A 13,697-nucleotide genomic window follows, 5' to 3' on the forward strand; every position below is an offset into this window, starting at 1 on the left:
GGTTGAGATCTTTGCATAATAAAAGTCAATTATGCCAAAACCAATTCAATCAAACTATTTGAATCCATAAACCAAATAGACCCGGTTAACCAAAAGAATACGCTGAGATATTATAAGGGTCCGTATTATAATTCAAGATTGCATTGTGAATTGTACAACATGCTAAATTTGTTTTCTTCATGCTCCAATAGATGTAGATAGGACAGCTGAAATCCAAAATGATGGAAGAGGGATTGTACAATACAAGTGGTGGTTGATGATAGCATTGTTCACCTTTTTTGTACTATCAGGCCAATCAGTTGCCACAATGTTGGGAAGATTGTACTTCAACAAAGGAGGAAATAGTAAATGGATGGCAACTCTTGTTCAAATCGCTGGCTTCCCACTCATGTTTCCTTTATTATTGTTCTATTTACCCTCAAAACAACAACAACATCAACAACAAATTATTACAAAAAACAACCCCTCTTGGGTTACTCTTTTCATGCTCTATATGTTTCTTGGTGCATTCTTGGCTGTAGACTGCATGTTATACACCTATGGATTGAACTTTTTGCCTGTTTCAACCTACTCATTGATTTGCGCTAGTCAACTTGCGTTCAATGCGTTCTTTTCATACTTTTTAAACGGACAGAAGCTCACTCCATTAATTACGAATTCGCTAGTTCTACTTAGCTTTTCATCTGCATTACTTGTGTTCCAAGGTGATTCCGAACAAACTGCCAAAATGTCTAAAACCAAGTACATAATCGGGTTTGTGTGCACGGTTGCTGCTTCTGCAGGTATCGCGTTATAATACCATCATCTCTGTATATTGTTCATCTTTTAAAAGATTCCTTACTTATAGAAAATGGGACATGAGTATGTTTAATGTTCTACATTTGATTGTATTTTGTTTGTTTGATCTATAAAAACAAAGTTTGCATTTGCAGGGTATGGATTAATGCTTTCCACAACTCAACTCGCCTTCCAGAAGATTTTAAAATCACAAAGCTACAAAGTGGTATTCGATATGATCGTGTACCAAAACATGATAGCAAGTGTTGCAATTGTGGTGGGACTATTTGCTAGTGGTGAATGGAAGGATATAAAAGGAGAAATGGAAGGTTATGAGTCTGGCAAAGTGTCATACATAATGAATCTAGTATGGACTTCGGTTTCATGGCAGGTTTTCTCAATCGGTTGTGTGGGTTTGATCTTTGAGGTTTCATCCTTGTTTTCGAATGTGATTAGTACTTTAGGGATCCCGATTGTGCCTGTTTTGGCAGTAGTGTTTTTCCATGAAAAGATGAATGGAGTGAAGGTTATTGCAATGTTATTAGCCTTATGGGGATTTGCCTCGTATATCTATCAACATTATCTTGACGACTTGAAGGAAAAAGCCGAGGCTAGAATTGCAAAGCGTCTAGTTGACCTCAGAGAAGTATGAACTAGTCGATGTATGGTGCACGTTTTGATATTATTTTTCTAAATCATGTAACTAGAATGCACATATATATCAAAATTAAAGGACAACTACCTTGATATACACAAACTTAAAACAATGTGAACCGTTTATCTAATTATGTATGTCAGATGATCAAGTTAGCAGGTCGTGACGTGTTGCAATTAAGTTGTTAACAAGTTCAAGAGGTTGTAAACAAACTCACAAGATGTATAAAGTTGTAAACAAGCTAAAATGGTTGTGATCAGGTTGACAGTTGAATTATAAAATATATCCGTCTACTTTTATAATCATTTTAAGTAGGACAGTTCGACCGCTTTGAAAAACAGAGAATGCAAATTGTAATAGAACATCCTTAAAGAAAGGAAAAATGGTTTTAGGTACGATATTGGACTATAAAACCAATACCAGCTAAAAGTATGAGTTTGATATATTAAGTTGATAAAATCATACATTTTGTAGCATTAGCTACTACATCAGGTGGACCCACATATAGAGCCCAATGGGTTCACGAGAACCCATCAAATTTAAAGGTTTAAGTTGAAGTGATTTATAAAATTCTTGAGTAAACTGATAAGAATCTTAAAAAATTAAGGTGTTTTCGTTTAATTGATTGCTTTAAATTTTAATAAGACCAACTTCACTCATAACGTTTTCAATTTTATGTACGTATTAATAAGTTTAAGGTTCTAATCATCACGTCAATGAAATCGACTTTTGAAATGTCTTTTGCAAGAAGAAACTGATTATATGGGACAAATTAAAGTTCTCAAAGTCATAATTTTGGCAGACTAATGAAATTTTATTATATTTTTAAAAGCAAATATATACATAAACATTCCAATTGGATAATTGACCCATATACATGCTTATGCGTTAACAAATTTAATTGTTTAAAACTAATAAAAGAATAAACTTTTTTACGTAAAACCTAAATTATTTTCTCGCCTTTGTTTCAAAACTTTTTAACGAATTTCAGAGACAGCCCCGGAGATAAGGTGATCTTTACTCCTTATTAATAACAAGATCAGTTTTGCTCATGTACTAGTATAAAAATGTACGTATATTATTTAGTAGTAATAGTAATATATGTAATACACAAATATAGAAGGATAGACATGTATTTTGTTTGTATATATAGAATGAAAGAGATATAGCATAGAAATCAACACGCTCACGAACACCTACTTTATAGCATATCTCTCTCTCTCTCTCTCTCTCTCTCTCTCTCTCTCCTATCATCCAGATGAAGGAAGCTCAAGAAGAGACCATAAATACCGGCGGTAAGTGTTAAATAAAACCTTTTCTAGCTTTTCTTTTAGAAACAAACAAGCATGCAATAATTACTTTTCTTTTCTTTGTTTTATAAGAAGTTTTTATAAGAGCAGTACGCTTTTGCAAAATATCTATCACACACAATTTTTCTTTTTTGTTTTCTAAAAGTGATGAGTTTAAATTGAAAAGAAAACTAAATTACATGTAAAATAAAAGGGGGAAAGAAAATTTACAAAAATGAATTCGCCGTTCCTAACTGCGAGATCAAATTCTTAGACGATAATAATTTATTAGTTATTTGTTATTCACAAATATGTTATTACTTTTTAACCTACAATTCATATAATAACTCTAATAATAATCAAGAATAAGACCACTAATTTTGTAAGGAAAACGAGCCCCACTTCTAAGGTAACAATGTTTTGGGTTGGTTCATTGTGTACACAACGGTGTGTGTGGTTGTTTGGGGGTTGAGGATGGTTGACCATTGACCAACCAATTTTTATTTTTCATTTATATAAAAGATTTTAAAAATAATAACTGTGTAATGAATGAAAGGAATTTATGACACGTTTTATCACTACGCCAACTTTTACAAAACTAGTCATTGTTGACTAAGATGGACAAGTAATTCAAATGGAAAATTAAAATCCGAAACATTTAGAACATGTATTCAGGTATAAAATTCATTTTTAGAAGTATGAGAAAGGTTTGATATTAGATAGTGATCTTCCGATTACCTAAACTCTTTTACTCGCATCAAAAACCAAATATGTTAATGTGGCTTATATAATCCTAAAATATTTATAATAAGTATGAAATAGTATTAATTAAAAATGATTTTTAAAGTATTTTATATTTCAAGTTTGAAACGATTTTAAGGTAACGGGAACCGACAAGTACACAAATAATTGGCATAGAACTGTGACTACCAATATCTTATCCATGAATTTTCGTTATTAGCGGTGTTATGCTCTAGTTATTTTTTTTTATTGTGAGTTATTTAAATGCTATAGTGAAATATTGAGGGGAAATAGAATGGAAAAAGAAATAGAATTGATAAGGAGATGAAATAAATTATTATTTTTTATTTGTTTTTTTTATTAATCTTTATGAGAAAGAAATAAGCTATTAACTTATGTTGTTTGTTAGTCTTAAAAAAACGTAAAAGTGAAATAAAAATGATAAAAAAAACTTTTATCTCAAAAATTTTTAAAAAAATTACCGAAATAAAAAAATTGCAATGGCGACGATGATGTTGGGGTCGACGACGGCGATGGGGGTGGTAGTGGCGCCAACGGTGTTGGTGGTGGTCAGGCAACGACCATGGTGGTGGTGGTGGCAATGGCGATGGTAATTAGGCGGAGGCGGCATAGTGGGTGGTCTGGTGGCAGTGGTGTCGGCGTTGCTGGTCGTCAGCCAGCGATGGCCAGGTGGTTGCGAGGTGATGTTGTTGAGAGAGTATAATGAAAAAGAATTGAAATAAAAAAGTGGGTGAGAATGAATGGTTTTGATATAATGAGATTCCTCGTGTAATTGTTGATTACATTCCATTGATCAACTAAATACCTCCTTTTTCATTTCTCTCACAATGGCTCGTTGCGTTCCCTATGTCTTTTCTATATACCAAATGTTACCTTAAGTCCTTAACATTAAATCAAGCTTACTATCAGTGATTTTTAATCATATTTTTGTCTAATATATTTTTATAATTTAAATACACATATTTTATTATATCATATTGTCCAGAAACATAGGGAAAAAAAAGTTTTTACATGTTATCGCTCGGATACAACCTAACACTCAAGAATTATGTCTTTTAAAGTAACAATAAAAATCAATTATGTTAAACCAATTCAAACAAATTATAATTTAATTAATTTGGTTGAGATCTTTGCATAACTAAAAAAACGAAATCCAATCAAAAATGGGTTAGTCACAAACATAAAAATCAATTATGTCAAACAATTTCAATCAAATTATAATTTAATTGATTTGGTTTGGTTATCATAATTTAAAACCAAAATCCAATAAGATATGGGTTATCCTAACTATTTGAACTCATAAACCAAATAGACCTGACCCGGTTAACCAAAAGAATACACTAAGATATTATAACCCAAGATTGCATTGTGATTTGTACAACATGCTAAATTTGTTTTCTTTTTCATGTTCCAACAGATGTAGATAGGATAGTTAAAATCCAAAATGATGCAAGATGGGTTCTACAGTACAAGTGGTGGGTGCTGATAGCATTGTTCACTTTTTTTGTACTTTCAGGGTCATCTGTTGCAATAATGTTAGGAAGACTTTACTTTAACAGAGGAGGAAACAGCAAATGGATGGCAACTCTTGTGCAAACTGTTGGATTCCCACTCATGTTTCCTTTAATCTTGTTCTATTTACCCTCAAAACAACAACAGCAACAACAAATTATTACCAAAAATAGCCCATCTTGGGTTACTCTTTTCATGCTCTATATGTTTGTTGGTGCATTCTTGGCTGCAGACTGCATGTTATACACCTATGGATTGAACTTTTTGCCTGTTTCAACCTACTCATTGATTTGCACAAGTCAACTTGCGTTCAATGCGTTCTTTTCATACTTTTTAAACAGACAGAAGCTCACTCCATTCATTATCAATTCGCTCGTTCTACTTAGCTTTTCATCTGCATTACTTGTGTTCCAAGGTGATTCCGAACAAACTGCCAAAATCTCTAAAAGCAAGTATATAATTGGGTTTGTGTGCACGGTTGCTGCTTCTGCAGGTATCGCGTTGTAATACCATCATCTCTATATACTGTTCAACTTTTAAAAGATTCCTTATTTATAGAAAATGGGACAGGCTACATTCGATTATATTTTGTTTGTTTGATCTATAAAAACAAAGTTTGCATTTGCAGGATATGCATTAATGCTTTCCACAACTCAACTCGCCTTCCAGAAGATTTTAAAATCGCAAAGCTACAAAGTGGTATTTGATATGATCGTGTACCAAAACTTGATAGCAAGTGTTGCAATTGTGGTGGGACTATTTGCAAGTGGTGAATGGAAGGATATAAAAGGAGAAATGGAAGGTTATGAATCTGGCAAAGTGTCATACTTAATGAATCTAGTATGGACCGCGGTTTCGTGGCAGATTTTCACCATCGGTTGCATAGGTTTGATCTTTGAGGTTTCATCCTTGTTTTCAAATGTGATTAGTACCCTAGGGATCCCGATTGTGCCCGTTTTGGCAGTAGTGTTTTTCCATGAAAAGATGAATGGAGTGAAGGTTATTGCAATGTTACTGGCCATATGGGGATTTGCCTCGTATATCTATCAGCATTATCTTGACGACTTGAAGGAAAAAGCCGAGGCTAGAATTGCAAAGCGTCAAGTTGACCTCGCAGAAATATGAATTAGTCGATTTATGGTGCACGTTTTGTTATTGTTTTTCTAAACCATGTAAGTAGAAAGACACATATATATCAAAATTAAAGGACATCTACCTTAATATACACAAACTTAAAACAATGTGAATCGTTTATCTAATTATGTATGTCAGATGATCAAGTTAGCTGGTTGTGAAGTGCTATAATTAAGTTGTTAACAAGTTAAAGAGGTTGTAAACATGCTAAATGGGTTGTAATCAGGTTGACGGGTTGAATTATAAATTAAATCTGTCTACTTTTTTAATTATTTTAAAAAGGATAGTCCGATTGCTTTGAAAAACAGAGAATGCAAACTGTAAGAGAACATCCTTAAAGAAAGGGAAAATGGTTTTAGATATGACATTGGACTATAAAACCAATACCGGCCAAAAGTAACGTTTGACATGACATATTAAGTTGATAAAATCATACATTTTGTAGCATTAACAACTGCATCAGGTGGACTCACATATAGAGCCCAATGAGTCCATGAGAACCCATCAAATGTAAAATTTTTAAGCAGAAGTGATGTATAAAATTCTTGAGTAAACTGATAAGAATTTTAGAAGTAAATCCATAGCAAAAAGGTTCAAGGTTGATGTAGTAGTAAAACACTTTTCCCATAAACCTTTTACCTTGTTTAGGTTTGAGTCTTGGTAAAACCGGTTTTTTGGTAGTTTTATTATTATTATTATTATTATTATTATTATTATTATTATTAAATAAACCATCGCTTGTTTTCATGGTTACATTGTAATTTGTAGGTAAACTTTTATTTATCTGTAAATCGCAAGGCGTCTTTCATTATTCATCGTCTTGTATTTTTTTTACCAGCAAGCCCAATAAAAGTAAAGCAAAACATCAAAAAGCTACTCTAGCTACAAATATAGGTTCGGTTCACCACTCGCTGGCGCTGTGTGTTGCTACAAATATAGGTTCGGTTCGCCACTCGCTGGCGCTGTGTGTTGCTTTGTAGCGAAATTCATCAATTATTGTTGAGTATATGAAGGCTTCTTCTTCAAGTGTTATGGATTTCCTGAAAAGAACTAATAATAATAATAATAATAATAATAATAATAATAATAAAAGATTACACACTCACACAACACATAGAGATTAGAGTTATTCAAGTACATGATCTTGTTGATAGGAAGCTTTAAATTCCGTGCCAACTCATTCAGGGGCGTGCTCGTTTTACAAAATGTAATGGAATTGGAATTATTATAGGATTTGGAATTTGAAGGAATTGGATTTGCAATCTAAACATTCAAATAGGAATTGGAATTTAAAGAAATTGAATCCAATTTCATTCTTAATATGTTCGTTTGACAAATGAATTAGAATCGGGGTTTAACAGCGGAAACATTTTAGTTTTTTTTTACTCTTTTTGTTTTTGATTTATATTTTGAGTTACGAATTTTTTATTATTATTTTTGAATATTTTTTTGAGGGATTTTAAAAACTCATCAAAAAAATATCCAAAAATAATAATAAAAAATTCATAACTCAAAATATAAATCGATAACAAAAAAGGTAAAAAAACTAAAATATTTTATTCGTTGTTCTCGTTAAAAAAAAACTCGAGAAAAGATTCCAACGAATTCATTTGAAATCCTCCACATTTTGGAAGGATTTAGAATCTCTTTATTTAAAAGAATTTGAAGGAATTGAATTCAAGTCCTAATTCCAAATCCTTAACAGCCGAACACACCAAAATAGAATTAAGATTCCAATTCCAACAAAACGAACACGTGCATGGGATTTTAATTCCAATTCCTTTGAATTCCCACGAATTCTGTGAAACGCGCCCTAGATGTATGCCATATTCATTACCGCTACAAAATTAAAGTTTTGATTTTTGAAGGGTTCAAAAGAGTTGAAATCTGATCGGCGGGTTGAACTTCTAAATTATATTCGTTTATGTTTTAATATTTTTAAAATCGGGCATGCCGACCGGTTTAGTTTTTGCACACCCACGACTCATTTGATAAACACGGAATGCATATGTTATAGAACATGTTTAAAAGAAACTTAAAAATGGTTATAGATGCCACATTGCAATATAAAACCACTAGTCCCCTACCAACCAAAAAAACAGTTAACATATAGTCGATAAAATATTAAAATCATTCGGTCATTTGCATCAACTGCAGCCCGGTTGCTCCAGGGGCGTACCTAGCTCTTTAGCAGGGGTAACCTCCACTACCTCTCAACTTTTCGTCGATTGTGTAAAAAATTATTTTTTTGGTATGTTTTCGTATTTCGTTACCCCTGAAAAAAATATGACGTTACCCCTATTTGTTTAAAAAGAAAACCCAACCAAAGTTTAAAGCCCAAACCAATTAAAACCCATTAACCATTTTTCAAAAATAATACTCGTTCGGAAATTGGAAACTAGCCAGACATCAAACAGTGTTGCACCAGACACCACCACTCGACACCATTTTGAGGTTGAAGTTTTTAATATGATTTTGGATATGCAAATTCAAGAACATGAAAATAGATTTAGTGAGGTCTCGACAAGTTTGTTAGAAAATATGTCTAGTTTAAATCCTTACAATTCATTTTCTAAGTTTGATATATCTAAGATAGTGTCATTTTATGAGATACGTCTGAATGATTTTAGTAATGAAGAAAGATGGTGTATTTCGCGTTATAATCTTACGACATTTTATCATACTTTAAAGAAAGATGATAAACTTGCAAAAATGAGTATAATGTGTGACTTTGCTTGTGTAATGGTGGAAACGGGAAAACACACCACTTTTCCTTTGGTTTATCAAATATTGAAGCTAGCTTAGTTTTACCGGTTGCAACCGCAACCATTGAAAGATGTTTCTAAATGAAGCTTATCAAGATGGATTTGTGCAACCGAATGGGTGATGAGTATTTGAACAATGCTTTAATTTGTGCGATCGAAAGAGAAACGCTTGATAAAGTAAAAGAAGAGGACGTAATGTCTCAATTTCAAGCTTTTCAAAAACCGAATTGGAGAAATTTGCACCATATGTGTTTAAATTTATTTATTATCGTGTTTCTATACATCAAGGGCGGCTATGAGGCAGGGCCAGGATAGGCATGAATTTTTATTTTTTAATTATATATATTTTTAAAAAAATGTATTTTTAATGTTTAAACCCAATTACACAACTAATTTAAGGGCCAGTTTTTTTTCGCCTTCGGCCTAAAAAATTTTCACAATTCTTGGCGAAGGCCTTAGTTTACATTGTGTGAAATATGGTAGAAAAAAATTTTTAAACATTACCCCTAAAATTGATGTCTGGATCCGCCACTCCGTTGCTTTTTGGTGAAAATCGTTGATTGTTGAGTATATCATACCTTCATCTTCAAGCTTTCTTACCGATTCCCTAAAAAAACCAATGATAATTATTTTTCATGTTAAACATTAAAGAAAACAATAATTAAAGTAAGACACACAAAAGACATGAAGATTAGAGTTGTCAAATTACATGATCTTTTTGATAGGAAGGTTTATATTCCGTAACAGCTCATCTAGATGTATGCCACGTTCTTCACTTCTACAAAATTAAACCAGTGATATATACTACAATCAGATAACAAAACGGTTACGAAAACTGCATTTGGATTCATTTTGGTCAACTCAAACTGAACAACGGATGAACTTATGATTAGGTGCAAACGAGCTGAGCCTGAGCTTGACTAGGCTCAAGCTCGGTTCGTTTTGAGATGTATTTCTAAAGCTCAAGCTCCACTCATTAGTAATATTTTAAGCTCAAGCTTGGTTCGATTATTATTTATTACTTAATTTATAATGTAGTTATAAATATTTTTAGATGTAGTCTTTATTTATAAAATTTAGTTCTTGCTGTCATAATTTTATACAAAACAAATATTATTAAATAAACATGTATTAAAGATAGATAAAAATTATATCAGTCATGGGCTCATTTAGGTTTGCGAGCCGGCTCAAACTCAATTGGTGAAGCTCGGGGTCATTTATTGAACAAGCTAATTTTTTGTGCTTGAGCTCAGACTCAAGCTAGTTTACCTCGGCTCGATTCGAGCTGTTCAGATGATCTCAAGCAACTCGTGAACAGCTTAGCTCGTTTACACCTCTACTGGTGTTACTCAAATTACACAACGGGTCAAAACAGACTCTACTTTTTATAAAACTTGTTAACTTAGAATGGTCCAAAAAGATAAACACCACACATGACCTGTTTTGACCCGATCCGCCCGCCCATTTCGCTATAACACTATGTGCAAATAAAACAAAAACATACTTGTTTGCCGGAAGCTGGAGATAATCAAGAACTATTTGGTTAGCATTTGAAGGTTCAGATTGCTGAAAGTGAAACAAGCAATCTTGTTCATCAAGAAAGTGATACTAAAGTTATTATTATTATTATTATTATTATTATTATTATTATTATTATTAATGATTGTGCATCCAAGATCTTTATTCCAAGTTATCATACCTGACTTGGTGTGTTTGGAGTTGAGTTTATTATGTTATCACTGTCCCCATTCTGTATCATATTCAAATCAAACCATTATCTTTGTGATACTATAATATGTAATTTGATATCATGTACCTGAACTTTGGCCGGACGCATATTTTCGTGTATAGATGCAATGAAATGGAAAGTGATCCCATTAAAATTTTTCACAGGCCTGAAAATAAATGTTCATATTTTCATCCAGATAGTTTAAAATATTATCTACACTAAAAATGCATCAACTTGCTTGCAAAAGTGTAATGATCTTGTTAACAACATTGAAAGCCTAGGCATTTTCACTATGAATTTGATGTATAATATAACAAGTCAATATTATAAAATGCACAAACAAGTTAGTGTAAAATTAGTATGAAAAGATACCTGACAGAGAAAACAGCAACATGTGTTTCACCTTTAAAGCTTCTCACTTGTCCACGAACATGAACATAAATCCCGTCTCGTCTCTGTCAAACATCAAAAACTTTCAACAAAATAAACAAATAATTCATCTTCATAAAAAGAATGTTTTTGAAATATGGCCGCCTTTTACGTGTGACCGCTTCGAGCCCCTTCTTCTGACTGGGTGCTTGAAATTTTCAAAATTCTTTCGTATGCATGTGTGTGTATATATTCAAAACAATTACCATTAAACAATTTGCATTTAAACCAACAAACTTTTTTTAAACCCACTGATGTTTTAAAAAAAACCATATATGAGAACATTTATATATGGGGCCCATCTTTTTGGAACTCATATATAAGAGCTAATTGAAAAAAAAAACCATATATAAGAGCTCATTCTTTATTGTTATCAGGCATCATGTGGGAAAAAAAAAACTCATATATATGTGTGAATTCTCAGGTGGGCAAAAATGAAATTGCACTAATTTTGACGTTATTTTACTAATCTCGTGAAAATAACGTTAAAAGTGGCGGAAGGTTAATCAGGCATCATGTGGTGACGCTGATAGCCGAAAGACAAGGGTACACGCACCAATCGGCCGATGTCCCGGTGATTGAGTGTTATGTGCCTTATGTCCAAGGCTTGATGCAAAACTACTATCGAGCCGGGGGTCTCACCGGAAGCAGCCTCTCTATTCCTTCGGGGTAGAGGTAAGGTTGTCTACATCTTACCCTCCTCAGACCCTACCATAGCTTTGCTATCGGTGGGATTTACTGAGTACGATGATGATGAATTCTTTATTGTTATCATGATTATCATCGATATGAATAAAATTATATACGGGGCCCATTTTTTTGGAATCCGGAATCTCGGAGACGCCTGATTTGAATCCTACCAAGTAACTCACCTTATTTTCGGCGTTTGCAGTCTATAATATGGTTCATTGAGCCTAAAAAAAGGTACGTTAAACTATTAATTTCAAAAACATTTATATATAATAATAATAATATATGCATAGGTTTACCATGTCTTGCCCTTGCAGTCCAATTTTCCAGTTCCATAATCTAAAGTGAAGGTTGCATCAGCGTACCATTCCACCATATTAAACACCATCCCCACAATACTAACCTAAAATCAAATATTCAATTCCAAACCATATTAATTAAACTCATTACATCACCAAAACAAAATCTAAAACCGGTGTTTGGTTTGCGGAATTCGATGGAATTGGAATTTAAATCACTTTTCTTGGGAGTGTTTGGTTCACAGAATTCGATGGAACCGGATTCTAATTCCGTTTTCAATATATTTGGTTGGCAAATGAATTGGAAGTGGAATTTTTCCATCAAATTCCCCCCAACATTTCTCCCAACGTAAATGAAATTTCTGACGTGTCCGGTTCGGGTTTCACGTCAGGCGTCAGTTTCGTGTCAGGCACAGATTTTCAATGAGCCCGACACCGGGTAACGCGTTCAACGTCGGTTAAAGCGTCTGTCGCCGGTTAACGCATCCGACATCGGTTAACACGTGTGAATCCAATTGCTATAAATTCCAATTCTTTTGGTAATTCAATTCCATAAAAAAAATTCCACAAACCAAACATCCACTAAATTTCAATTAACTTAAAAACTAAATAGATCATGACATAGTAAATTAAAAGCATATTCATTAAAGAAACAAAATTAAATGAAAACATACATTAACATAATCACAGGAAACATGTAAGTTAGATTCATCGTCGCCGGAGTGATGGTTGCCTACTGCGATGGCGGTGGCGGTGGCGGTGGCGGTGGCCAGAAAATATAAGTTCGTTATCTACAATTAATTTTTCTGCGGAAATGGTTTCATTCATTTTCAAACTTAAATGGTATGTGTGATAATTATAAAAAATTAGATTTTTTTTGGTAAATATGATTTTCTTGATTCATAATGAAATCCTTTATGGAAAATAAAATCTTTTCTTTTGTAAAAAGAACTAGAGTGGTTGTAAATTGATCAAGCTCAATCTTTCTAGAGCCAATTTTTAAGTAATAACATTTGAATACCATGTGTGGATTCATAAGAAGAATTTGCTGATGCAGCGGGAACTCGGTTGGTATCAGTTTGTACCATGTTAAAATACGTGTATAGGATATTATTTATGTAAATTAAATAGACTTGTGGGTATAATAAGTAAATATTGTTGCATCGATTTCAAAGTTAAGTTTTTGGTATATGTTAAAGACACGTCTATATGTTATAATAATATAAAAATAAAAATGTTTTTGATATGTAAAGTAAAAGATATGGATAAAATTGTTTAAAAAAATTGATCTTTGTATTATTCACAAACAAACTAAATATTTATAATGAAACAACTTGACCTGATCTATGACAGAGAACATACTCAAATGAAATACAAAAAAAATATACAATGTATTCATAAGGATATTCAAATCAGAATCTTAATTATTCTCTAATAATATTTTAGGGTTGTCTATAATGAGCAAGTTAGTGAAAATGAACGTTATTTCACCTTGACTTTTAAGATCATTATCTTGTATATGATTAGATGACTAGAAAAGCATATCTTCTTCTTGCCTAGTTTTTTGTATTGATCATTCTTTATCGAAAGTTTTAGGCCGGCTAACGTATTCAAACTGACTGATGCAGGAGAGCTTGTAGAGGCTAAAAGTGACAT

General features: G+C 32.7%; 3 protein-coding genes across 3 annotated transcripts; 2 read left to right on the forward strand and 1 right to left on the reverse strand.

The window, feature by feature from the left end:
- The first annotated feature begins 210 nt into the window (after positions 1-210).
- LOC143538177 (putative purine permease 10) lies at positions 211-1,482 on the forward strand. The gene is made up of 2 exons (XM_077031784.1): positions 211-782; positions 933-1,482. Exons 1-2 carry the CDS (start codon positions 257-259, stop codon positions 1,427-1,429), a joined length of 1,023 nt encoding a protein of 340 aa, XP_076887899.1. The 5' UTR covers positions 211-256; the 3' UTR covers positions 1,430-1,482.
- A 1,171-nt stretch (positions 1,483-2,653) lies between these two features.
- On the forward strand, positions 2,654-6,199 carry LOC143538176 (putative purine permease 10). The gene is made up of 3 exons (XM_077031783.1): positions 2,654-2,727; positions 4,901-5,488; positions 5,624-6,199. The coding sequence occupies exons 1-3, from the start codon at positions 2,691-2,693 to the stop codon at positions 6,118-6,120; spliced, it is 1,122 nt and encodes a 373-aa protein (XP_076887898.1). The 5' UTR covers positions 2,654-2,690; the 3' UTR covers positions 6,121-6,199.
- Positions 6,200-8,204: 2,005 nt separating this feature from the next.
- Positions 8,205-13,697, reverse strand: LOC143538202 (replication protein A 32 kDa subunit A-like). The gene is made up of 11 exons (XM_077031808.1): positions 13,533-13,697; positions 12,716-12,832; positions 12,042-12,145; positions 11,925-11,966; positions 10,996-11,076; positions 10,711-10,789; positions 10,594-10,644; positions 10,399-10,460; positions 9,604-9,672; positions 9,473-9,501; positions 8,205-8,212 (listed from the first exon to the last, which is right to left on the reverse strand). Exons 1-11 carry the CDS (start codon positions 13,695-13,697, stop codon positions 8,205-8,207), a joined length of 807 nt encoding a protein of 268 aa, XP_076887923.1.

This window comes from Bidens hawaiensis, unplaced genomic scaffold (genome assembly GCF_021521415.1).
Source record: "Bidens hawaiensis isolate Kalapana, Puna unplaced genomic scaffold, B.hawaiensis_p1.1 tig00011510_1, whole genome shotgun sequence".
In the NCBI taxonomy this organism is placed as follows: domain Eukaryota; kingdom Viridiplantae; phylum Streptophyta; class Magnoliopsida; order Asterales; family Asteraceae; genus Bidens; species Bidens hawaiensis.